General features: G+C 44.0%; 2 protein-coding genes across 3 annotated transcripts in view; one reads left to right on the top strand and one right to left on the bottom strand.

Moving 5' to 3' along the window:
• ZNF697 (zinc finger protein 697) overlaps positions 1-24,104 on the bottom strand; it is a 28,928-nt gene extending 4,824 nt beyond the window's left edge. The window contains exons 1-2 of one of the 2 annotated variants that reach the window (XM_015149364.3): positions 23,904-24,104; positions 1,642-1,904 (exon numbers count right to left, since the gene is read on the bottom strand). In XM_015149364.3, coding sequence (XP_015004850.2) covers positions 1,642-1,867 — 226 coding nt within the window. In that variant the 5' untranslated portion in view covers positions 1,868-1,904; positions 23,904-24,104. Of the gene's footprint in view, positions 1-1,641; positions 1,905-15,175; positions 17,185-23,903 lie in introns of those variants that run through there. The other variant, XM_015149358.3, reaches the window with a different exon arrangement.
• On the top strand, positions 17,210-24,810 carry LOC144331831 (uncharacterized). Its single transcript, XM_077950231.1, has 2 exons — positions 17,210-24,447; positions 24,582-24,810. Exon 1 carries the CDS (start codon positions 23,759-23,761, stop codon positions 24,116-24,118), a length of 360 nt encoding a protein of 119 aa, XP_077806357.1. The 5' UTR covers positions 17,210-23,758; the 3' UTR covers positions 24,119-24,447; positions 24,582-24,810.
• Positions 24,811-26,193: the final 1,383 nt, after the last annotated feature.

The raw sequence follows: 26,193 nt of genomic DNA, 5'->3' as shown, positions 1-26,193 counted from the left end.
CCTGCCCCTTCAAGGCCCCCTGAGAGTGTAGCCTCTCGCAACTGGATCCTGCAGGGAAAGGCCTAAAGGAAAGTGCACTCATTGACTCCTCTGCCCACCAGTTCTTCAGGCAGCTGCCTCAGGCCCAGGCCCCACTAGCTGGACCCGAGGCACTGCCTAGCAGAGCCATCTGAAGGCCTGACTGCCTGTGTTCAGGATAGTCAAGTCTGTGCCAGGTGGGACACTCCCTAAGAGCTCAGGAGAAAAGGTTTACTCCAAGAGCTACCAGTGCCTTTTAAGATTCTAGTCTCAAAAGACAAGAACAGTCTGCCAACCTGAGAAAGACCACCTGGCCTAACCAGGCCCTGGACTAATTTTTTCTTTTTTTTTTTTTTTATTTTTCTTTCTTTTTGAGATGGAGTCTTGCTCTGTCGTCCAGGCTGGAGTGCAGTGGGGCGATCTTGGCTCACTGCAACCTCTGCCTCCTGGGTTCAAGCGATTCTCCTGCCTCAGCCTCCTGAGTAGCTGGGATTACAGGTTCATGACACCACACTTGGCTAATTTTTGTATTTTTAGTAGAGATGGAGTTTCACCGTGTTGGTCAGGCTGGTCTCAATCTCCTGACCTCGTTTTCCACCCACCTCAGCCTCCAAAGCGCTGGGATTACAGGCGTGAGCCACCGCGCCCGGCTCCCTGGACTAATTTTTAAAGTACATTTGGTCAGTCTGAAACAGCTTATGGTGGAACAAAAAACTGAACTCACCTTCAGGACTTTACTGTGGGTCGGGGAGGAGGATAGTAGTAGGGAATAGAGAAAGAGATGACAGAACCTAGAGCTGGTGAGCCCAGGTTAGAGGCTGGTCCAGGACACACACCTGTTGGTCTCTGGCTGCGTACCCCCAAGCAGAGGGAAGATGCTGAGATGTGAAAGGCCTCACATGCGCCCTCCTTCACATGCTTGTGTGCACTGTGGAGGAGGGCAGCAGGGAGTCTGGGACTGTGTCACAGGGGAAGGAATGTAACCTCGCAGTCCTAGCCATAAAGTATTTTAGCTCATTTCTGTCCCCAGAGCATGCACTGAGCAGTAATGAATGCCCAAAGACGGAAACAAGGAGGTGGGTGGAGGCCCAGCATTCTCTCTTTCAGGTCAGTGAGAGTAAGGCATTTAGCAGAGGCCATGGGCACTTTGGGAATTAGCCACATGAACCTAGGCAGGTCACTCACCACTGAGTTGACTTATCGCAAAGGGAGATGAGAACATAACTGTAAACATCTGGATACTTCCTATTTGCACAGTACTGTGCTTAGTAACTCTATATACAGCAACTCATTTAACTCCCCAAAACCCTGTGAGGTAGATTCTAATACTACCTGGGTAATTCTACTGTGGTGTTGTTCCAGGGGTTAATTTAGAGCCGCATTCTCTACACTGTAAAGTACTGTGCCACTGAGTGAGCCTCTTCACAGCTCACCTCAGACTGGGCTGAAGAAAAGGATCTCTTCAGGCTAACACAAGAAAGGCAAGTCAGTACAGAATCCCGCTGAATGGTCCTCTCTAGGGAACTCCCTTACAGAGAATGCTGTCCCTGGTTAGGATTCTAGAGGAGCTAGAAGTAAGTGTAAATGGGGCAAGTTGCATGGAAATCCCAGCTTTCTCCTCACCTGTGCAGGTGTCGGGCACTGCTTCCCTGTGCCTTGAGTCCTGTGGGTTGGAGCCCATCTCTGGCTCCAGATGGCCTTCTCTCTTGTTTGTGTCCTGTGGATTAGAGCCCATTTCTCTTTCTTCTGGGTCCCCTTCCCTGTCCTCAGAGTCCTCAAAATCGGAACCCATCCCTTTGTCTTCTGAGTCCTGGTGTGCACAGACACCCTGATTATCTTCTTGTTTCATCCAGGAAGAAAAGGGCAAGGGAGGTGACCAGGAATCCCTGCTCCAGAAAAACACAAAGAAAGGTCATGTCAGTCTGGTCTCATCCCCTCACCACGTCTAGCCTTAATTTCCAAGTCGAATAAAATGTATAGAGTTCCAAGCCCCAGATGGCAAACCTCCACTTCACTCCACATTTTAAAGTAAACAAGTGAGTGCAAAGGAGGGTGGACTGGGTGGCAGGAGAACAGTGACAACCTCACTATGAGGCTGGATGCCAACTCTCACTGGACCAAATCTTGATCTTCTGGGTATGATATGGATGTCTATTAGTGTGGTTTTATAGTTTAACAGTGAAGTAGCTGTTCCCATTTTTACAGGTGAGAAAACTCAAAACTCAAAAAGAAGAGGCCACTAGCCCAAGGCTACATAACTTATAAGCACTAGAGTGGGGATTAAGCAATTGTGCTGCCTCAAAGTTCCATGCTTTTCATACTCTTATTAAGCTTGTTCTCCAGCCCACAGCAACCTTGCAAGTATTTTGGTTATCATGCAAGAATTTTGGCTAATTTAAGGAGCCAGAGAAAAAGTACATCAAGACACAAGATAACAGAAGCATCAAGTATAGTAACTTCTTGTCTAAGACCATGTTATCAATAGCACCACCAACCTGGCTTTGTAGTAAGGATCTGCTTTGGAGGGAGGAGTGAGCCAAGATGATTCAAGTAGGCCTGGTGGGGCCAGGAAGAAGAGGTACAGGGGACCCTCTATATTAGAAGCCATCTCTATCATCCTAATTACATATTTTACAGCATCCGAATTGCAGAGGACCCTTAACAGGAACATACACCAGAGATAACTGGTAACCCCTCTACAGAAAAGGCCAACATGTGAATCATAGGGAGAAAATGACATCAGATTCCTAAGCCTTTTGTAGATGTCAGGATAACATTTCAAATTTAAAGGGCCCCCTGCCAAGACTGTGCAGTTGAGCCAAAAATAATTTATTTCTGCCATCCATCACTCCTACAGCTTAGCTCCAGGCAGCCAAACAGTTTCTAGGTCGAGGATCTTGGACTATAACTTTGAAGAGACTAGCTCTCTGCCTCAGCAGTCCCCAAACAGCAAGAACATGGCTGAGCAAGATGCCCCTTTCTTGGCTGGGAGCTCTTCCTGCCTCTGCGGAGGCCTTCTCTGAGGTGGCCCTGGTTCTACAGAGCCTTGGGAATGGTAAGCTGGAGTTCCAGGCAGCGGAAGTTGGAAATTCCAGCTGGGTCAGCCTCACTGTAGAGAGCCCAAAGCAAGTCAATTAACCTCTCATTGTTCCAGTGTCCTCATGAGTGGAAGAAGGGTAATGCTACTTAACCTTTCTCACAGGGAGGGTGTTAGAAGGAAACTAATGAAAAAGCACTTTGGAAAATATTGCAGAGAGTAACTGATGCTTTGAGTTTTACAAGCATGTAATACACACATTTTCCCTCTTAAGTCCTGATGCCATTCCAGCACACCCCAAAGACGTGCCACCCGCTCTGTAATTTTGGCAGATGCATCACCACATTAGACTCTTTCTGAGAGATGATGATATACTCCCTAAATTAGAGGGAACATCGAGCCCTTTCCTTTAATGTCTTAGGATATGACTGTGTCTGAGGTTGGTCAGTCAACAGGTCCTGAAATGCAGTTGAATTCCTTTAGAATGTATACTGTTTAAAATGCCAAGTTTCCAACATTTGGAGATTTCTTGTCTAAGACAGTAGGAGAAAAATCTCATTAAAGCTGTAAACCTTTTAAGAGGTATACTCCATGACTACTGACCCCAAATCACTTCTGCCCATCACTCTTGCCTCTTTGGAGCTCAGACGCAATGGACAAGTACATCCCTTGAGTCTGCATATATAATACGCCTGCAAGTGGATAGGCAAGAGTAGGGTCATCAAACATGACCTATTGATTTGCTAGTAGTGAAAAACTGCAGGCGTTGGCAAGGCGGGGGTCAGGGGACGGGGGAAGTTAAGAGGGGACCAATCAATGGTTTCTACCAATCTGAGACCAGCAGGAGGGTTCTGTGTCAATAAAGTCAAATAAGCATGTCATCAGAAACTCACAAAACTAAAACGGCAATGTACAGTGCCCAGCATGGCACAAAAGGGACTGCAGCACTCCATCCTGAGGGACAGGATTTAGGAGTCCAATCTGGGAAACAGGGAGCAGAGCTTCACTTCTAAGCCCTTTTAGGGACAGTCTTCTTAGGGGGCACCTCAGACATAGCAATAATGGAACAACAGAACGTTCTGATTTGTGATTTACTGGGAACCGAGATATCAGATATTAAATGTGGAAACATGGTTTGTCTAGATTTAAAGGCAGGGAAAGGGGAGAGCCAGAGTGAGTTCCCCACTTACAGCTGACATATGAAAAGTTCACAGTGCTGCCTCAGAATTAAGGCAGGTTCTGAGCTCCCAAGGGAGTACTTCCTGATCCTTATTCTCATTTAGACTAGGGGAGGGAGGATTAGGTGTGCTCTGAAAAGAGCTTGAAGTTCCTGTCACCCAGATACCATTCATGGGACAACAACTAAAATTTGTTTAAAAATGCATTATGTTAGTGCAAATCTGGAAATCTGCATGCCCAGTAACACGGATTCAGTTCCATTCACACTAGCACATCATGGGTTTTAGGCAGTTGTCAGGTAATGGAGAAGGTTATTTAGAGGTTAGGAAAGGTGATCACGATATAATTATATGAAAAGCAGCTGGTTTGAAAAATATTTCATTTTGGCTTATATGCATACTAACATGTATACTTACACGTGTATACACAGATCAGACAGGAAGATCAGAAGTTTAGTAAAATATTAAACATCTCGGTCACTTTGGGGGCTTTGCAGCTATTAACTCATTTAATGTTAACCTAATGAAGTAGGATATTTCCAACTTCACAGATAGGAAACGGGCACAGAAGTGTCTGAAGTCATACACATTATAAACTGCAGAGCAGGGATACATACTCTTGCAAGTCTAGCTCCCGTACACACGTTCTTAACCAGAAGCTGATATATAGTTTGAGAAGACTTGTCCTCTTTGTATATCTGTATTTTCTACATAAACAGGTATTTTTTAATCAGAAAAATAACCAACTTTGTTTTTAACATGATAGAAGATGTTAAAACTACAATTACTCTAGAAGTAATAAAAAGGAAGACAAGGGCAGGAGTTGTCATAACCTCAGTCTAGAAAACTTCATATTCAAAAACACTAGACACCATGGTATAAAGTGTCAGATATTCAGGCATATTTTGTTCCAGCTCCTTTCCCATTCACTCTCAAAAACTAGCAACATGTTTTCCTAGGCAAGGCTGGAGCTGGATATCCAATGGGCAGCAGGGCAGTGTGATCATTTTATGACCAGATTGACCTGGGTTTGAATCCTCTGCTCTTTGCCAGCCACTTTACCTTGTACAAGTTTCTCAGCCTTACTGAATCTCAGATTCTGCATCCATAAGAACAAGGATGCTGCCTCCTACCTTGCAGGGTTGTTTCTCAAGCCACAGAAATTAATGTTTATAAAAGCTGCTGGCATGTTAGAGACACAATAAATGGTAGTTATAACTATGATGAAACTTCAACCAACTTCTTAAGAAAATTATACACACCCCCATTCTAAACTGGGGGTCACCTATTCACAGCTACATTCATGGAGAATGGCCTTTGGCAAGTACAAACAGCTTCCCCCAGCCTTGCTGCTAAAGGTTCTATTAATGAACAACTCACAACGTGGATTCAAGAACCAGGGAGGGTCTAGTTGCTTAAGGGAGCTAGGTAGAGGGAGAAAGGTTTAATTCCAAATTCAGTTAGTTTTCAGCTGCTGATTGCCCATCCTGTAAACAGAGTATAGGCCTAAAGCTAAATAGGGTGTGGGTGCCTGGTTCAGTAAACTCTGACTTACACCATCTCTAAGGGAGCTCTCCTTCCCCCAATAAGAAGAAATAGAAGTTTAAAGGGGAAAAGCAATAGCCTGGTGGACATACAAAACTTAATTCTACATCTAGTTGTAATCACTGAGGGAGACAATTCTGGTTTTTGGCCAACACAACCACTGTGCTGTGTGACTTGAAGCATTTGCCCCCTTCGGGCTTCTGTTCCATGAGAAGGTTGGGTTTGAATGTTCCTGAGTCCTCTTCAGGCTTGTCATATGACACACAGGTGAGTTGATCCAGGAAGGCATCATTGTCAGTTTCATTAGACGTTTCCAGCTCCAGCTTGTTAATCCACACAGCCAACTCTTAATCCCCAAACATTCCACCACCACCATCACAAAACCTTTTTCTTGGATGCAGATCACTTCAGGGTGGGACTGGGCAACTTCAAGACTGCTCGAATCCTGGTTTCTAGAACTTGTGATATTTTCATGTCCCTTTCCCCTACCTCCATTTCAAAAAAGTAAGGCCTATCACCAGGAAAATGCTCAAGAGCCTTCTAGACAAACTCAACCCCACTTGAAAGAAAAATCAGATCACTTTGAAGACACTGCTACAGAGCAGAGGTGAATGTGATAAAGTATCTCTAAAAAGAGAAAAAGACTCCAGCGTGGGCAATAGAGCAAGGTCCCTTCTCTACAAAAAACTTTTTACAAAATAGCTGGGTGTGGTGGCACATGTCTTTAGTCCCAGCTACTTGGGAAGCTGCGGCAGGAGGATCACTTGAGCCCAGGAGTTCCAGGCTGCAGTGAGCCAAGACTGCCCCCAGCTTCCCCCGCACTCCAGCCTGAGAAACAGAGCAAGACCCCATCTCAAAAAAAAAAAAAAAAAAGAGGGAGGGAGGGAATGAGGTGGGAAGATGGGGGAGGGTAACTGAAGCCAGTAGCAGAGCCAGAATTAGAATTTAAACCAAGTTCATTGGCACATTCTCCAAATCCCCCACTTTGGGGCTACTTGTAAAATCTATCCCTATTGAACAAGAGCCCCACCACTTTGTGGATTTAACCTAACTTCCTATGAAGAGGTTAGGGCAGAGGAGTGTACACATCTCCCCCGCCTTCCTGGATTTTACATAGAAACCAAGGCCAGAAATAGTACCAGGTCTGTCCCAGCCTTTAAAAGATAAAGCAGAGGCGCAGCTCCCGCCTCGCTGGGGCAGCCTTCTGCGCGGACCCCACGCGGTCACGCGGCCCCTGGCCTGGATGGCGCTGCGGACGCGGTGTCGCCTTGGAGCAGACCTAAGCACCTTCCAATGAACTGCAGTGGGTTCATTTCCTTTGACTCCAGTAACTGAGAGGTAAATCAGGGTGACCCATTTGACGTGTAAAGAACACCGAGGCCACAGAAGCTGAACCCCAGGCGGCGTCTCTCTCAGAGGCAGCGGGTGTTCCCCTCCGCTGGCTCCTAGAAGGGACAAATAGCCAGCGAGTTAGGACTGGAAGAGGAAGGCCAGTCCCCAGCGAAGCAGCGCGGGCCGCACCTGGCAGCCCTGACCAGCAGGGACGGCCAGTTCCAGAGCAGATCACTCCCCGCCCCCGCTTGGGCCCCGCCAGCCCCCAGGGCAGAGGGCGGAAGAGTCATGTGCCGCGGCGGCCGCTGCCAGGTGGCGGGGAGCCAGGCCGGCAGGGCTGTCATGTCAGTGGAAGGAAGCGGCCCGGCGGGCGGCGGGCCAGGAGCTGCTCCCACTCGGGCCTCCAGACTGCACCTCGTTTCCTGTCTCCCACTCATTTCAAGGGTCCCTTCCCTACCTCCTCAGAGGGACGCAGAGCCGGCCAGCAGCAGCTGGAGGCTTCCTCCCTGCTCTTCCCACGCCCCCGTGCCCACCACTATTTCCCAAGGGAGAGCTTCCCTAGCAGAATCCAGGCGGGGACACCCGATTGGGTAGAGTGCTGGAAAAACAATTTCAGCCTGCGGTTCAAAAGGCTGAACTCATGACCACAACTGGGGTCTAACCAGAGATTCCAGGGGGTTAATCATTCGTCCATCTTCAGCACCAACTGGGTGAAAAGCCAGCTAGCCTCTCAGGGGATATGATCATCAGGGTCCTGCCTCCTCACTGGGAAGTTTATGGTCAAAAGGAACCCAAAGGGCAAAGAAAGCCACCTCGCCATATTTGCAGGGGATGCCTCTACTGAGCAAGGGGTAAGCATCTTACACAGAATGTGTCCACAACCAAATGTGGCAGGCGAACTTCCCCTCAGCTGGCTTTGTCAAGCACAAACCCAGACTGCCCAACCCAAAATGCCAGCCACCCACGTGGCAGACTGCTGCATGAGGGTGAACATTAATTCCAGACAGGGACAGCCAAAAGATTACTGCACCTAAGTGTTGCCCACTCTCCAGACAAGAGGAGCTAAAATAATATGGTTTCTGCCTTGTGGTTACTGCTTTTTTCCCTGGAGAAGGAAGCCCAAGTTGGAAAAAGAAGGCTCAAAACCAAGGCAACAGAGAAATCAACCTGCATCCCCACGGGTCAGCACCAGTCTGAGGCTCCTTCCGATCTCTGTGATCAGGAATAGCACAAATGCCCTTGGGGTCAGGCATTTCCTGTCCATGGGTTGGGTTAGGGCCCCTCAGTTTGGCTTGAGGGCCTCAGCTTATCATAAATGCCAATCCTCCACCACCACCCTATTCCTCCTGCACAAAATAAGAATTAGTACAGTGCAGACACAGATCCTAAGAGCCCTCAGAGTTAGACTCTCTGCCCTCAGCTGAGAAGTCACAAAAGCTAAAGGTTTTCCTGTTGGCATTTACTGTCCATGTTTTACATTTAACTGATTAGAATCTTCTGCGACATAAATCAGGGTGATCCATTTTCCTGTATATTTTCCTTATATACAGGAAATCCTTCTGTTCATGGTTTTTTATTCCCTGTGCTCCACCACCACTACTGTTTTACACCCTCAGCTGTTTTATTTCGTAAGAGAAACTTTGGGCAGCCCTCAGACTTATTATCTCTAGACACTTTCTCAGCAGCTGGCTCAAATGTTCCATGTTTGCATTTCAGCAAATCACAGACCTTGGAAATCCCTTCATTCAACCTTCTTTTACAGAGATGAAACTAAGGCTAAAAAGGGAAAGTGACTGAAAGTCAGGTTTTACTAGAAGAGTTGTGGCCAGACTCTCAATGTTGCTGATGGTGTCTCCAATGATCTTTGCATCTCTTTAATATAAAACACATCTTCAAAAAAGAGCCAGATAAATCGAGGACATATACTTGCCTTTTTTTTTTTTTTTTTTGCACACTGATTAATCAGGGTCCTCCTGAGAAAGAGAACCAACAGGATGTGTGTGTGCATGTGTGTATGTGTGTATATGTGTGTGTGTGTGTGTGTGTGTGTGTGTGTGTATATAGAGAGAGAGAGAGAGATTGATTTATCATAAAGAACTGGCTCATGCCATTACGCGGTCTGGCAAGTCCAAAATCTGTAGGGTGGGCTGACAGGCTGGAAACCCAGGAAAGCAGCAGAAAATTCCTCTGAAGACCAGTCTGTTTGTTCTATTCAGGCTTTCAACTGATTGGATGAGGCCCACCCACATTATGGTAGGGAATCGACTCAAAGTCCACTGATTTATATGTTATCCTCATCTAAAAAACATCCTCACAAAAACACCCGAAATAATGTTTGACCACAAATCTTGGCATTCCATGGCCCAACCAAACTGACACATAAAACCGTCATACATACTGTAGCTTAAAAGTGTAGTCTGCCGTAATTGCATCATATTTCAAAATTTACCCATATAAACATTTTTCATGAAAACCATTATTACATACAGATAGTCGAATAGAGTCTCAGGGTATATGTGCTATAGAGGACAGCAGGAAAAAATCAAGATTAATCTTAAAGATCTGCACAGCCACATGTATGTATTGTCTGGATTGGGGTCCTAGTTGTGTAACACTCCTACAGCAGAAAGACATGCAATTTAATCATGCATTTCACTGAAGGACAAAAGAGAAAACAGGCTAAGACTGCACCAGGGGTTTATGTGAGATATGGGAGTTGTTAACAAACAGCCTTGTTCTGGGAAAGTTGATGCTGGAATCCCATATTAATGTTGCCAGATGGGGCCAGGTGACCTCAGGAAGTCTTTTCCAACCCAGATGATTTTGCGATCATATTTCCACTGTAATGAATAGCCCTCAAGAGAATGCTTATCATAGCAAATAAGGAGAGAGGGGTGTTGGGGCCAAAGGACTTGAGGCATACATTCAATCACCCCAGCTTCCCACTGTAGATTCAACAACAACAAAAAAAACTGCTCTTCCAATTCTTTGCCCAAAATAACTGTTTGGTGTTGTTGATGAAGAATGGCTGGCGTGTTCCAGCCCAGCGCATTTCAGCAGTGGGTAAGTGACACCTCTCCTTATAATCTGCCAAGATATCTTCCAAAAAGAAAAAACAGGAATAAAAACGTAAAGAAGTCACCTGATGCCTGAATTTTCCTGCCTACCTGTTAACCTCCACAGCTAGTTTTCGGCATGAAGTAAAACTTTGCATACACTTAAAAACATGTTTTAAATAATTACATACCTGTTACTCTTATTTCCTTAAAAATTACAGATTATCAGCAAAAACCAGATCATAGGAATGTAACACACATGATCCACTTTCTTCAATAACAATGCAACAGTGACAAAAATGGCAAAGAAAGGGGAAAGTAGAGAGAACTGTAGGTCAAAAAACATAAACAAATCAACCAACCCCAATATACTGACCTTATTTGAATGCCAACTCAAACTTACAAATTACAGAAACAAATTATAAAATAACTGAGGAACTGTGAATATTAATTAGATATTTGATATCAAGAAACTTCATTTTGTCAGGTGTTGGTACTGAAATTAAGTGTACAAAGAGTTCTTATATATTTAAGAGATATATAATGAAATATTTACAAGTGAAATGGTATGTCTAGAATTTGCTTCACCATAATTCCTGGGCAAAGGGGAATGGGCTGGGGTACAGATTAAGCAATATTGGTCATATATTGACCACCGTTGAAGCTGGGTGGTGGTATATGTAGGCTTATTACACTAATCTATCTACTTTTATATATTTACTAGAAAACTTACTAATAAAAAGTTTTAAAATGAATAATTATATTTGTTCTGAAATTTTGGGTTATTTATGTTCATTTAAGTTATGGCCAGAACATAATAAAATATCAGTGATTTCCATAAAAGGAGTAGCCTGCTTTTATAAATCATGCCAAAACAAGAGTGGTTACGAGGCTTAATACTGAATAGAGCTCATGGGAACTGGGAGAAGGGGCAATGGGGCAAAGATACTAATAGAAACTTAAGTTTGATGCTTTTTGCTCTTTTTTAAAATGAGATAAAGGAATAGCTGTTATGTTCAAAATAGAATCAGATTCTGTTTCCATTTTCATCTACTTTTATATTTCCAAACAACGAAAAAAGGATCCTGCCCACCAGAACTTGTTTATTTCCACCATTAATGCAGCAACTCTACACTCCAAACCAAGAAGGAATAAACTGGATTAGGGGTCCTAGTTGTGACAGTTCTATGAGGGGAATGCTTTATCCCCAGCACAGACAAACTAATGAAAGGATGTGAGTGTCCAGTAGGTTAAGTACATCAATAATTGGTCCTCCCTGGAATCACCTTCTAAGGGGATGAAAAATGGAAGAGTGTGCACAGATGAAAAGGAAGATAACACAGTAGTGATTTATGAAAATATGATCTCCACGAGATGAACTCTGAGAGGAACAGAATTACTTTACTAGCTCAAACTGAGAACTTTTAAATTTAGGTATGTCCTCAGACAATGGTCAGAGAAACTCTGAGGATGCCAGTCAAATTGCTTCATACCACAGTACAGAGAGCAACTAGAAGATATTATGCTCCTACTTTACATGAGAACTGAAAGCTCACAGGTATTTTCTGTTTCAGCCAATGGTGCACAGTAAATCTAGGATGCACACACCCAGTCACAGGACACAGCTTTCCTCCAGGAAGTGATGCATCTGTCTCAAGAAGGAGGCTTGTGTGTCTGGGACTCATTCATACCTGGAACATCACGTTACTAAGTCATTCATCAGGTTCAGTCTGGGTTCCTTACCTTTAGTTCGTAGCACTTCCCAAAGAGAGCAACAGTACTATACAAACTTGCAAACAGAATAACGGTATTTTTCTTGAGCACCAGTTCTTAGTCTGAGAACCTTCAGAATCCGTGAACTCCCTGCAGCCTTATGGAAATGTGTCTGTAGGCACTTTCTCCTGATGAGAAGGCCCAAAGCTTTTTCTTGGACTCTGAAAGGATCCATGGAACAGAAACAAAAATCCTGTTATAAACCACTATTACAAAGGACTCATGATACATATCCTTATCAAAACAATTCAAAAATCATCCAGAGTGGTTTTGGGTAAGGGGGAGAAGAGCAATTTCACCACTATATGCCACAAGATCTTTTGGTGTGCTGGTGGAGAAGAGAAGATAACGGCAGTAAGTCCAAAAGCAGGCAGTAGTGCAGACAAAAATAGCAGTAAATTTCAAACACATATGGAGAGTGAGGGACCCAGCAAATGTAACCTGCCTGATCCAGTTTGGTGACCTCACCTAACACCCTATTTTATAGATGAGTCAGGCAATGGAAACCAAGAAAGGTTAAGTAAATTCCCCATGAACACACCAGTTAAGGGCAGACACGAGCCTAAATCACTGGCATATTAACCTTTGTTCCAATCCCCCCTTGCTACTCAATCCAACATAACCTATGGTGCTTGGCTAATTAACACTTGCGATTTAGGTCTCCCAGCATCATTAGTTCACCGGCTTTTCACTTCCTAGTCACTCAGGTTATGTGACAGGTGCACTAAGAGGGAGGGAAGTTGTTCCTCAAGACTGTAACACCCTGCCTCTCTTGGATGTATCTAATTTATAAGCTTGACCCCAGGTTTATGGCTCCTGTCAGCTGCTTACTTGGGCAGTGAGTAAAATCACATTAATCAAGCCATAACCTAGCCAGTACACAAAATGCTTTGTTAGTTAATCCTTCTCCTCTCAAAGGAAAAAGAATTAAAATCTGGACAAAGTCACAACTCATTCCTAACAAATCTTCAAAGTGTTAGCAAAGTCATCTTGCCTGCAAAGAATAACATGCAAATACTCGGATAAAGAAGGGCATTCTGGGAGTTACACAAAACTGCAACATAGGGAGGCCTAGTTCACATTTAACTGCACCATGAGATCAAGGACTCAGTTCATCCAATGGGACCCATTACTACAAATACAGATTCTCAGCTCCACCCTGTGCTTTAACAGCTTTGTAGTCCCCATACGGGAAGTTATATAGATGTGTGCCTGGTGGCAGGGAAAGCACCACTCCAAGTACATTTTGCTGTAGAGAATGTATCCACAGATAATGAGCAAATCTTACAACTTGAATTCACAAAGGTGTCAAGTTGGTAGAGGATGGGGCCACCCTTCAGATTACTGGATTCCTTTTAGGTACAATCTCCCTTGCACCAGATTCTCCCAACCCGCTCTGTCATATTCATGAGTTTAGTGCTCTGGCTTTAGTGACAGCATTTCACTGACTTCATTTTTCCTGTTTTCTTCCAGACTCCTGATAATTTTTTTCCTTTTGTAGTTTCAATTATTTTTTCTCTAGAAAAACATAGAAAATGTTCTTCAAACTTAACTTCATATGATCCTCAGAAATGATCTCTGACTTAACAGGTTTTGGATTCTCTGCTGTTTTTACTAGAGAAAAACATCTTGTTGGCTTGAAAAAAAAAGCAGTTGTTTGAATTAGCATTGACTTAATGAAATGTTAGAGTAAACACTGAATAATACTGAGTCCTTTGTATAGTATTTGAAAAAAATCATCATCTGTGTGTGTGTATGTGTGAGAGAGAGAAAGAGAGAGACAGAGAGAGAGAGGAAAGAGAGAGAAAGGAGAGGTGAAGACCATGAAGCCTCCAAAGTACTGGTTATACCGTTTAAAAAACTCTTTAAAGACATTTTTCTATTCAAACTATGAAACTCATTAAAAGGGGAGACTGCTTCATTCTGCAGTATCATTTTTAAATCACTAAAACCAATTATCAAACTATATTATATTTTCTCCTGCAATGCCATTTTTTTGCCAAATGAATCTTACAGGCTATTGGGGAACGGAGGAATAAGTATTAGTGAGCCCCAGTTAAAAACTTAACGTCACCACGACACTCTCACAGTTTCCCAGTGAACTTGGGCTTCCAGATGGGACAACCTCAGCAGACAATGTTAATTGCTAACATTTAGTTAGTGATCCAGACCCACATCAATTATCAGCTATATTATTTCTACCTTCCAAATTCAGTGGTCTCTTCTCCTTTGATCTCACCATCAACACTGTAAAGTGCTTGGCATGTAATAGGAGTTCAATAAATGGCCGCGGAAATCTTGTTGAGACACTCTCCTTGGAAATTCTCTTTGCTTAGCACCCACAGTATTGCACTGTCCTAGTCCTCCTCATACTTCGCTGACCACCCTGTCTCCTCTTAACTCCTAAAATAGGTCAGCCTTCAAGGGTTTTTTTTACATTTTCTTCTCCCTCTCCCTCAACTGTTTGGCCTCTTCCTGTAGCTTTATACAGCTCTTCTATCCAAAGACCTCACAAATTTGAATCTCTCACCCAACCCCTGACCTGCACTCCAGATCCACATTTCTCATGATGCCCCAAGCATTACAGCTGAGGAGCCTGAACGTCCCTTCCAGTCCTGAGGTGCTGTCCCGCATGTCCCATGTGATAAGGGACAGGAGGCAGCAGAAACAGGAAAATCATACGCAAAGGAGTCACCAGCATGGATTCAAGTAGAAGTCTGTCACTGACACACGGTGTGCCCGGGACAGTTATTTCACCTCTTTGAGTCTTAGTTTAATCATCTCCACAATAGGGGAAAACAAGCTACCTTGAAAGGATGCTATAAAGACTCAATGAATTTCCATTTGTAATGTATCTGGCCCAAGTCAGGTTTAAAAACAAGTATTAGTTCTTTTCTTGAATCTTTGCTACAAATCAGCTCCTCCTGGCAGTGTCCATTTCTGTTAAAGCCGTCTTTGTTCTTACTCAGAAGCTCAAAACCCTGGACTCAACTTTGACCCGTCCCTCACCCCTTTCAATCAAATCAGTCGCCATGTTCTTTTTACTTTTCTCTTTTTTCAGTTGCTACTATCACTGCAGTACATACTCTTACTAGTTACATGCACCTACGTGTCAGTACTGCACCAATCTTAAAACCTAATTGTCACTTTATTATTCTGCTCAGAAACCCCTAAGTGACTTTGTCATATAAGCGCAGACTCGAAGTCGTTAACAATCTAGCCCAAGGCTCTCTTACCTCATCTTAACCTCTGTCCCCTAACCCCAGCCCAAAAGGGTTGCTGTAAATCCCCCAGATGGCACCCGGTTTTCCCTTCCTCAGATGCTTTTCCTCCTCAAAGCATGGGTTACAGTCTGTCCTTTTCTGGAGGGAGTGGCACCTGTAATGGTTAAAAGTTCAGATTCTTGCCAGGCACGGTGGCTCATGCGTGTAATCCCAGCACTTTTGGGGGCCGTAGCCAGTGGATCCTTAAGCTCAGGAGTACAAGATCAGCCTGGGCAACAGGGCAAAACCCCGTCTCTACAAAAAAAAAAAAAAAAAAAAATTAGCCAGAATTGGTGGCATACACGTGTAATCCCAGCTACTTGGAGGGCTGAAGTGGGAGGATTGTTTGTGCCCAGAAGGTATTCACACCACTGGACTTCAGCCTGGGTGACAGAGCGAGATCCTGTCTCAAAAAGCCAAAAACCAAACAAGATTCTGGAGCCATACAGCCTGTGTCTAGCTGTTAGCCTTAAGCAAATTGTTCAACCTCTTTTAGCCTTAGTTTTCTTCATCTATAAAATGGAGAGAACAACTGAACCTACCTTATAGGGATATTAAGTGCTCAGATAGTATTATTATCATTATTTTTTCACTTTGTATGACTTAAGATACTTTTTCTTATCTTATTCTGCCTAATATTAGTTTTTAAAATACAATCATACTCACAATAATTCATATCTTATTTTTGGCTCTCCTTTTTCTCCTACCACCTCCCAACTGTAAGTTCCTTATGGGAACAAACACTTTATTCACTTTGATAATTCCCTCACACCATGGACCTTCAAATAGTTCTTGAAATGGATAAAATCAGTAGTAATTATTTCTTCCCCTCAGTCTCAAAAGGAAGACCTAAAAAGACTAGGAAATCTAGTGATTCGGCAAAATCACATCAGGTAAGGTAGAGTCATAGAGACAACCTAACTCTCCTAACTGGATCCAATAACCTGTTAGCATCAGGAGCCAAGCATGCTTAATTACCCTGAAAAATAGGTAGCCATGACAGGAAATGGCAATTAGCCTCAAAAGTTAGGCAGACCATTCTCAAAAAAGAATTCTGCATCTCTTGGCCCAAATGCCAGCATGCTTTGTTTGTATCAAATGGCCCTGTGTGGGTCCTCCCTCCACTCCAAGGGTTTAACCCTTGATCAGCTGTGCAAACAGAGGTGGCACAGGGCTGTTTATGTTCACTGTGGGGAATGCTACTAGACTCTCCCCCCATGACAGGACAACTGCTTCTGTCCCACCCAAGGAAAGCTAGGACTAGCAGTTACAGAAATTAAATGAAGAATGAAGAAAGACCAACATTTAACCTTCAAAGTAATTACAAAACTAAAGAAGTTGCTGGGTGAGGCAGGGCAGGGAGTGCATTCAACCGGGGGAGATTTGCATTTAACATTAAGAGTGGCTATTCAGACTAAAGTTTTATTCTTTGGCAGTTTTCAAGGGTTTCATGTTTCGTTTTGTTTAATCTTACTACAACAAGAAAGGCATGGATTTCTCGATTTCTCTTCTCACCTACATAGAATCATCAGCCTAGAAAACCCTTTTCCTAAAGGCCCAGAATTTGGCTGGGAAACAAATGAAGGCCCTTAAGAAAGTTAGTAAAGATTACATGCCATATAGGAAGTGTTGACCAGGAATACTTACCACACCACCAATTCAATCAATAAACACAAGCATGTATTAGGAAGTGGAGAAACAGAAACAAAGGATGTCCTGTGACAACTGCCCCCCAGACTAGTGTACGTTATGGCTGCAGTCTGGTTAAATTCAACTGACACTTATTGTTTTAAGGGTGGGTGGTAAAAGGGGAGTGTGTCTTCAAGTTAACTTCACATTTTGGTTTCTCAGTTCTGGAGTAAACTAAACTAGTTTTATGTTAAATTAAATCTGGCACACCACCACCCCCCCCCCCCAAAAAAAAAAAAAAGAAAAAAGAAGCAATGGAGAAACCTCATATACAAAAAAAAAAAAAAAAAAAAAAAAACCACCAAGAAAACGAGTCACAGGTGGGGAGAAAATATTTGCAAAAAATATATATATGATAAAAGACTGTTAACCAAGATATAGAAGGAACTCTGAAAACTCAATGAGAAAACAACCCAATTAAAAAATGGGCAAAAGATCTGAATAGACACCTCACCAAAGAAAATATACAGATGGGAAATAGGCACATAAAAAGATTTTTAACATTGATACGGTTTGGCTGCATCCCCACCCAAATCTCATCTTGAATTGCAGTTCCCATAATCCCCACGTGTCATGGAAGGGACCAGGTGGGAGGTAATTGAATCATGGGGGCGGTTACCCTCAGGCTGTTCTCAGGATAGTGAGAGTTCTCAGAAGATCTGATGATTTTATAAGGAGCTTGTCCCCCTTTGCTCGGCACTTCTCTCTTCTGCTGCCACGTGAAGAAGGACACATTTGCTTCACCTTCTGCCATGATTGTAAGTTTCCCGAGGCCTCCCCAGCCATGCAGAACTGTGAGTCAATTAAACCTTTTTTCCTTATAAATTATCCTGTTTTAGGTATTTCTTCATAGGAGCATGAGAACGAACTAATACAAACATCAATGTCATTTGAGAATTTCAAGTTAAAACAAGATGCCACTACTTCGCTTATTAGAATGGTCAAAATCCAAAACACGACAACACCACAGAGTTATCAAGCTGTGAAAAAACATGGAGAAACCTTAAAACGTATACTACTAAATGATAGAAGCCAATATGAAAAGGTCACATACTGTATGATTCCAACCATATGACATTCTGTAAAAGGCAAACTACGGAGACAGTAAAAAGATCAGTGGTTGCCAAAGGTTAGGGGAAGGGAGGGATAAATAAGTGGAGGACAGAAGGTGTCTAGGACAGTGAAATTATTCTGCACTACACTACAATGGTAGATACCTGTCATTATACATTTGTCAAAACCATAGAATATACACCAAGAGTGAACCCTAAAGTAAATTGTGGATTTGGGGTGATAATGATTATCAATATAGGTTCCTAAGTTGTACCAAATGTATCACTCTGGAGCAGGATGCTGAGAGTGGGGGAGGCTGTACATGTGTGAGGACAGGAGGCAGACAGGGACTCTACTTTCTCATTTTTGCTGTGAACCTAAACCTGCTCTAAAATATTTTTGAAATTTTATATATATACACACACACATAATGTACATGTATGTAAGATATCTTCCCCAGCTTATATAATTTATAAGCATACAACCTTACCCATACCTCATTGTAAAAAATGGTTTGTGCCATCATTTTAGGAACAAATTTAAATGAAATTTTAAAAATACATAACATATTCATTCAACAAATATTTATCAAACCCTTACCATGCACTACCCATTATTCTAGATTCTCTGTTATAGAGATTACATTCTAATGAACTTTCTATTCTATCTTCTATTTCTAAACCACCTTCTAAACCACCTCTACTTTCTAAACCACCTTCTATTATCAGAAATCATTGTCAGTACCTGCCTGAAGGATTATTTTCAAAACTAGCAAAACAAAAATAAAGTGATTCTTTGAAATTCACAAAAGTTCCCAGGTATGGGGGACAAAAAAGTTCAACAACTGGAAAAGTCTTCCTATAGTGCCCTGCTAAACTTCATCAAGCATCAAAGATGTGCTAAGCACATGAAATAGCTCTGAGGTGATGAGCCAAAGCAAAACGTTTCTTAGCAAATAAAACCCAGAAACTTTATTCCTCTTTTATAATTATGGTAAGATCCTGATAAACTTCTCAAAGACCATGTATATCTGAAGTAGCTCTCTGAATAAAAGTAGGCCCTTTCCCTTTAACTACCCATAGCAAATTTAGCCTCCACAGGAAGGAAAAACCTGAAGTATCGCATGTGACCCTCCCACACACCTGCTGGAACACTGTTGCTGGTCTAGGGATGCACAAAACGTGACTTGCTGAATAGATTCAGTGATCCCAAGGACTGTCCTATTCTCCTTTAACATGACTAATGTGCTTATAACAACCCACAGCATGCTGTGTTTATACCAGGGCTTTCAAAATTCTGTGCACCCTTGAGGTCAGAGAAAAAGAACGTTTAGTCAACCTAAATAAATGGGTTCAATCTTGTGATAGGTGAAACCCTCTTCCACCCAAAGAGGAGAAACTACTGATCTTTCAACCATCCCTTATCAATACATGATGAAATGAATGCCAAATCTGAGCCCCACACAAATCTTGCTGCTCTGATGAAAACAGAATGAATTATCTTCCTTCCTCTCCCCAGCCCTCTTTTCCTCCAATAAGTGCAGCCAGTGAAGCCCCTCTGATTTTCTCAGATGTGCATGACATCTGAGAGATTTGGCATGACAACAAAGGGAAAGGTACTAAACAATGCCCCACCCCACTACCCCAAATTATTAAACACTATAAATCATTCAGTGCCCATGTTAGTCAAGCTAAGAAAACTCAGCTTACAGTGGTCTGCTCTGGCATATTTCCAGAAGGTACTTTCCTCTTTTGGAAGTTACATGAAAAGGGTGAAAATTAACTAAGAAAATAATTATCCTCTCTTTCTATCCCTCTTCTACAATATAAGCAAACTATCAACATGCAAATAATATTTCATGCCTCCATTTCTGCATTTTAGTCAATACCAATTCATCATTAACTCAGTTTCTGAAAGTCTACCATACGCCAGGTCGTGTTCTGGACATAAAGTCCCTGTCACATGTCGGAACCCACTCAAGTCTACTTTCATTAAGAAAACACTGAACTGCAGAATTTTAAACAATGCAAGAGATTAGGGGAGAGGCTGAGGGTGGCCTGGTGTAGTTGAAAAAGGCTACCCAAAAGAAGTGAGACTTGGCCTGGCAAGAGGAATTCAGACAGGCTGGGAGAAAAAAGAAAAGAATTCCAAAGGTCTTATTAGGGGTACCCAAAGGTCTTATTAGGGGTTCTGAACCTGGCCTTTCCAACTGATGGTCATGAGAGTTTGAGGACATAAAAATAACAAATCTATGAAAAAAACAGTACTTCTCAGAATAAGATCCATTAGGATGATTTCAGAAGCACAACAATGTGACTGGTAGGAAATCTGGGAAGTGAAGGACTTCAGGAGAAGAAGGAATAAAGAACTGTCCGTTTTCTCCCATGGAAAGCAAATTCTGAACAGGCTTGGCAGTCAGCAGACCTAAATTCCAATCTACACTCAGTTCAGAATCTGGGACTCCAGGCAAGTTTCTTACCTTCTCTCCAAGCCCTAGTTTCCACATTTTTAGAATAGAGATAACAATATGTAAGTCATCAGATTAAATAAGTTATCAGAATAAACATGTAAATCACCTAGTTTAGTAGCCAATATACAGATGTTCCATAAGTGGCGACTATTATTGTAATCACATAAAAAGAAGCATGAAAAATTGCCCAGTTCAAGTTAACTGAGGGACTATTAAATTGTAGTGTCTTTGGGGAAAGTTTGAAAGTCTGATTTGTTGTCTATTTCTATATGCTACATTTTAATCCTGGTACATTGCCTGGGCTATAAAAATAAAAATGACATGGTAAATGTCTGGCTTACTTGCCAATAGCAGGACAGTCTTCGTAGTGCTGCTTTTGTAATGAGCACTTTGCACTTTCATAATTGAATGGAAACAGTTACCTTCTTCAGTCTAGAATAATGACAAACATTGTTGATTATTTGCTTGGGATTAATCCACTCCATATTCTGCCTGAGAGTTTAAAATGTAGGCTGGCAAAGAATTTATTCAACAAACTTTTTGTCAGTGTCTTTGTACTAGACACTATGATAGGTACTTTTAGGGTCTCTCAATCCAGGAGCAAAAGGAAAAGCCTCAGTCTGGCATGTCCTAGATGCTTTATTTTCACAATTGCAATGAATCCTCACAGGTCTATGAGAAAGGCTCCATCCCCTTTTCTAAGGAAAGGCAAGAGAATTAAGATTTTTTTTCATCCTTTCACTCATTCTTTGATTTATTCGTGTTTTCAAGTCAAACATCCTTTGAGCACTTGTTAGGTATTAACTCCTAAAGCAGGTGTCATTGAAATAATACAAATTACCAAGGGGTAAGATTAATTTTGACTGCAAAGGTTGGCAAGAGTTCTATAAGGGAGCTAATCAACTGGGCCAGGATATGTACCAAAAATAATTAGCGACAGATGCAGGGATGTCCAGCAAGCATGGGGTTCAACCTGGCAGTCACAGAGGTTCAAGAATGTCTGTTGCATCTTCAAGGATTGGGGAGTTATTTGCTCCAAGGATGGGGAGGTAAATTGGGGTGGGCAGGTCCAATGAAGGACAGAGGTAGGTAGGCACTGAATTGTGAAGAATTTTAAATCCCAAAGTAAGGAGTTACTTTTGTTGATTATATTAACTCTACATAGTGTGTGGTACTGAGAAACCTGTTAAGGGGCAGGTGAAAGAAAAGAAAGAAGTAGGATCTTAGATACAAAGAAAAGCCCATATGCTACTGACATAGGTTCAAGCTCCAGAACTCTTACTGACACTACATCTATTTTTTTCTTTCTACATAACAGACAAGCTCCTTCTTGCCTTAGTTTATCATCCTTGCAACCAACCTTTACCCTTTCTCCTTCCTTTCACAGGACACTAGTAATTAGGCAAAAAAGAAAAAATGTAGATTCTGAGGAAATTCAAAGAGTTTTTGGTGGGGGAGGGAGAGGAAATGTGATGCAACTCCATGAGCCTTAGTCATGCTCTGATGTGAGGTCATCATTTACCACTTCAATCCAGCCACATCAGCTGGTTCTTCTGTCTGACTAGCATCCATTTACCCCTCTATCCCAGTAGTTCTGAAAGGCCATCTGTGTGTTCCTTTGTGTAATGTAAAGGGCAGCCTGACTTCACATTTATGATCTTGTTCAATTAGATGCCATCTTATTCTCTGTTGAGCATGGCTGAACTTTTGACATCAACCTTCCCTTAACAACAACCCCCACTTCCAACATACACACACACACACACACACACACACACACACACACACACAGCCAATATGTTCTAACTAGAAATCATCTGAATTCACAGAGCCTCTTCCCTTCACTTCATTATCCTCATGCCCTCATCCTAAAGAACTGGGTTGTTGTTGTTATTGTTGTTTTCTCAATCCCATTCTTTATCTCAGTTCAAATGCCTCATCTCTCCTAAAGAAGCCAGGGTAGAAATGTTTTGTTTCTCCTCGAAAGCCATTTATATCAGGCTCAGGGCTCTCTCCATGCCCTACAGCATCATTCTTCCAACCATGAGCCTTGCATACTCCTGCCTGGCCACATAAGTGGCATTCTTAAAGGTCCATTTGGCTCCTCAAACATCTTCCACATTAAATAATATCCACATGTTGGCTTGTTGAGAGAAGAAGGTAAACAGTTGGGAACATCAACAAAAACTCAGGTAAGGGGAGAAAGGAGAGATAGTGAGTGTGGCCCCTTAGGCGTGCTGAGTTCAGTTACAACAGTCACACTTGGACTGTGTTCAAAGTTGCCCACTCATCCACCGCAGCTCCTCAAAGACATTTAACTTGCTAGCCATTATCCGACCGACCGCATTTACCAGATGCTCAGTCTTGAGGGAGGAGGGTAAGGCAGTAGGGGATGCGGAGTATTGGTGTCATCCTACAGGTTAAGGACAAACATGCCCGCTACAAGGAGAGGGATACATCACCAACTTCAATTCAGCCGAGGGTTCATGTAGTAAGGGGTGGGTGATTCACTCCTGTAGGGGAGGCAGGGCGGTGGGGGCGCGGTTAGGAAAAAGGAAAATCGTGGCAAGTCCCAGAGGAAGTGGTAGTCGATTTCCGATGCATGGTCATAACACTCAGCGCCTCTGTGTCGCTGCTCCCCCTCAACCTTTTACTCACCCACTCCTCCCAACACGCGCCTCACCCGTGCCTCCATGCACAATCCTGAGCCTCGGCATCCCCGTGAAGGGTGCAGGTTCCAGCTTTGCCCACCACCCCACCACCTGCCGACATGGACATTTGTGGTTGGAATGCCTCCCGGGGCTAGACGGCGACCCCTCTTGGGCTGCGAGCTGCTGTCCATCTCTCCACCCACTCGTCCTTATTGTGTCATTTGCCCGGTCTGATGGCAGCCCCAAAGCCGCTCATCTGTGTGGGCTAGAATGGAGAAGAGAGGAAAAGGGAGGCACACATTTCATTCACTAGTACCCAAGATGACCTGCCGCTTCTCTTCTGCCCCTTCTCGGAGCCCCCTACCCTCCCTTAGCCCCAATGGGGCTGGGGACACGGACAGACAAGGCAAGGAGAGCGCAGTCCGTCAAGGTCCACAACTGCACACAAAGCCCTTCACCTTCTCCTTGCCTTCCAAGCTCCTCCCTGGGCTTGGCTTCTCCGAGGGTCTCTGATGCCCCCTTCGGTGGTCGGCGGGACGGTCCTATTCCCTCTTGCATCGCTGTCTCCTCCCTCACGTCTCAGCCTCCTCCTTCCCGCCCCTCGCCACATACCCCTGAGGGAGCTCAGCCCCGGCTTTGCGGGCGCGAGAGCACCCCTTAAGCCCGGGGGCCTGCGCCCCAGGGGAGCGGACAATGGTCCACTTTACGAGGCACAACTTTGCCCAGCCGTTCCGCCACCGCACTCGAACACACACCCCATCCCCGCAGCGGTCGGGTCTGGTCCCGATCAGCCCCATCCCGGAGAGGCGGTTGAGCCCAGCCACAGCCAAGCTCCTACCTGCGCGGCGGCTGGCGCGGCGAGGAGCTAGGGCACCGAGCGCCCCGGCCCGAGCCCCGCACCGCAGCGCGTCTGCCCTTGTGCGGCGGCGGCGGCGGCGGCGGCTGCAGCGGCCGCTGGCTGGCCCGCTGTATGGTTGGTTGGCTGGCTGGCTGGCTGGCTGGCTGGCTCGCTGGCTGGCTGCCCGGCTGACTCCTCACTGGGGCTTCCTGTAGGGCTGGACAAAGGACATTTCCTGGGAGGAGCGGGAGAATGCTCCCAGCATGCCTCGATTTGTAGTTCCCGGGGACTTCCTGCCACCGCAGCAGCGGGCGCCCTGGAGGTAGCTCCGGCCAGGCTAGGACTCCGGGACAGGATGAAAGGCGCTCGCTGCTTCCCTAAGCGCCGTGGGGAAGGGAGCGGCCGGCAGGTCCTGCCCCACGCCCCGCCCCGCGGCGCTCATGGAGCCCGCTGCCCCGGAGGGCGCGAGATCCCAGCCCGGCACTCCGAGCTCGCGGCACCGGTTACGGGCGGCCGGAGGACGCTGCCACTGAGCTGTCCCATGGTGCGAGAAGGCTCTGCGGTGGGAGAGGCCCATTCTTTAAAAACCAGGAAGTTTGTGATGGGTTCGCTTTTTTAAAATTAATCTAAAAAGATAAAATCTATCTTTTAAAATAGATTTTCTTTTTGTCTTTTAAGCCGTTGACATCCTGCTGGGGGCCGATTAAAGAACTTGATTTCTCACCAGGAATTCAGGTTCCTTAAGATCTTGGCGCTTCATCTTTAAAACCATACAGAGCTGATTGTTTCCAGATCCCGACCCGGTGACATTCCTCCCTCCATTGTTGGCCTTGTCCCAAACATCTTTTCAAGAAAAGCAATTAAATTGAGATTGAAAATAAATTACGTAAATTAAATATTAGACATGTGAAAACGTGTGTGCTGCTGAATTAGGAAAGTGCTGGACTTTCTGCATATCTTTCCTTCATTAACCTTTAGGATTCAGCTTAGTTGGTCCTACAAAACAGATGTGATGGCCACTGTATATTGAGTGTGTGTATTTCGGGAAGTGGAAGGGTGAGGAGAAGAGGACATTGGCTACAACAGGGGTACTCCACTTCCAGCCTAGCAAGAGTCTATGATGCCCTGAACACGTTTTTGTCTCTTTCTGGGACCACAGACTCAAGACCTTTAGAAAATCAAGGAAGGACCACATAGAGACTAAATGAGTAAAAGCTGTATTCTCTCCAGGAGCATGAGCAGAATGTAATAAACTGAACTAGGAAAGGACAAGTTCTAGGATGCTCTAGAATGTGTTTGAAAAGTAATCAGATAGAAAAGTCTATGGGAGGCCGGGCGCGGTGGCTCACGCCTGTAATCCCAGCACTTTGGGAGGCTGAGGCGGGCGGATCACGAGGTCAGGAGATCGAGACCATCCTGGCCACGGTGAAACCCCGTCTCTACTTAAAAAAAAAAAAAAAAATCACCAAAAATTAGCCTGGCGTGGTGGTGGGCACCTGTAGTTCCAGCTACTCAGGAGGCTGAGGCAGGAGAATGGCATGAACCCAGGAGGCAGAGCTTGCAGTGAGCTGAGATCATGCCACTGCACTCCTGTCTGGGCAACAGAGTGAGACTCCGTCTCAAAAAAAAGAAAAGAAAAGAAAAGAAAAGTCTGGGCTTGGTGGCTCATGCCTGTAATCACAGCACTTTTGGAGGCCGAGGTGGGAGGGTCACTTGAGCCCAGGAGTTCAAGACCAGCCTGGGCAACATAGTGAGACCCTGTTTCTACCAAAAATAAAATAAAATAATAAAATAGAAATGAAATGTGGGTGTGGTGGCGCGTACCTGTAGTCCCAGCTACTCGGTCGTTTAAGTGAAAGGGTCGTTTGAGACTAGAAGTTTGAGCCTGCAGTGAGCCATGATTGCACTCCAGCCTGGGTGACAGATTGAGACTCTGTTTCAAAAAATAAAGTCATAATTACCTGTCACCTCCACTTGTCATTTCACATTTTAAATCCATATGATTAAAACATTTGGGCGAAGGGTTTAGCTTACATGTAAGTAAAGTTTATCCACTAGTAGAATGCTAGAGTTCTCTTTCTCCAGAGATCCTTAACCACAGGAATAAGATGGTCTGGATTAAAATGTAGAATTAATGAGAAGCATGCAGATAGGACTGTCCACCTCCCAAAAGTTCCTGTTGTATGCCCACTCTGTTGACTGTCCACCTAAATTAATTGTGCTGTGATCCTTGCATTTTCTGGACCGTACAAATTACTGCTCCTTCACATTCTCAACCTGGTAACGTTCC

Source organism: Macaca mulatta, chromosome 1 (genome assembly GCF_049350105.2).
Source record: "Macaca mulatta isolate MMU2019108-1 chromosome 1, T2T-MMU8v2.0, whole genome shotgun sequence".
Classification (NCBI taxonomy): Eukaryota; Metazoa; Chordata; class Mammalia; order Primates; family Cercopithecidae; genus Macaca; species Macaca mulatta.
Note: the sequence above shows the minus strand (reverse complement) of the source record. Positions and strands in the feature narration are given on the sequence as shown.

What these genes read in the sequence shown, in the direction of transcription:
- LOC144331831 (XM_077950231.1), top strand. Translation starts at nt 23,759, where the DNA reads ATGGTCCACTTTACGAGGCACAACTTTGCCCAGCCGTTCCGCCACCGC.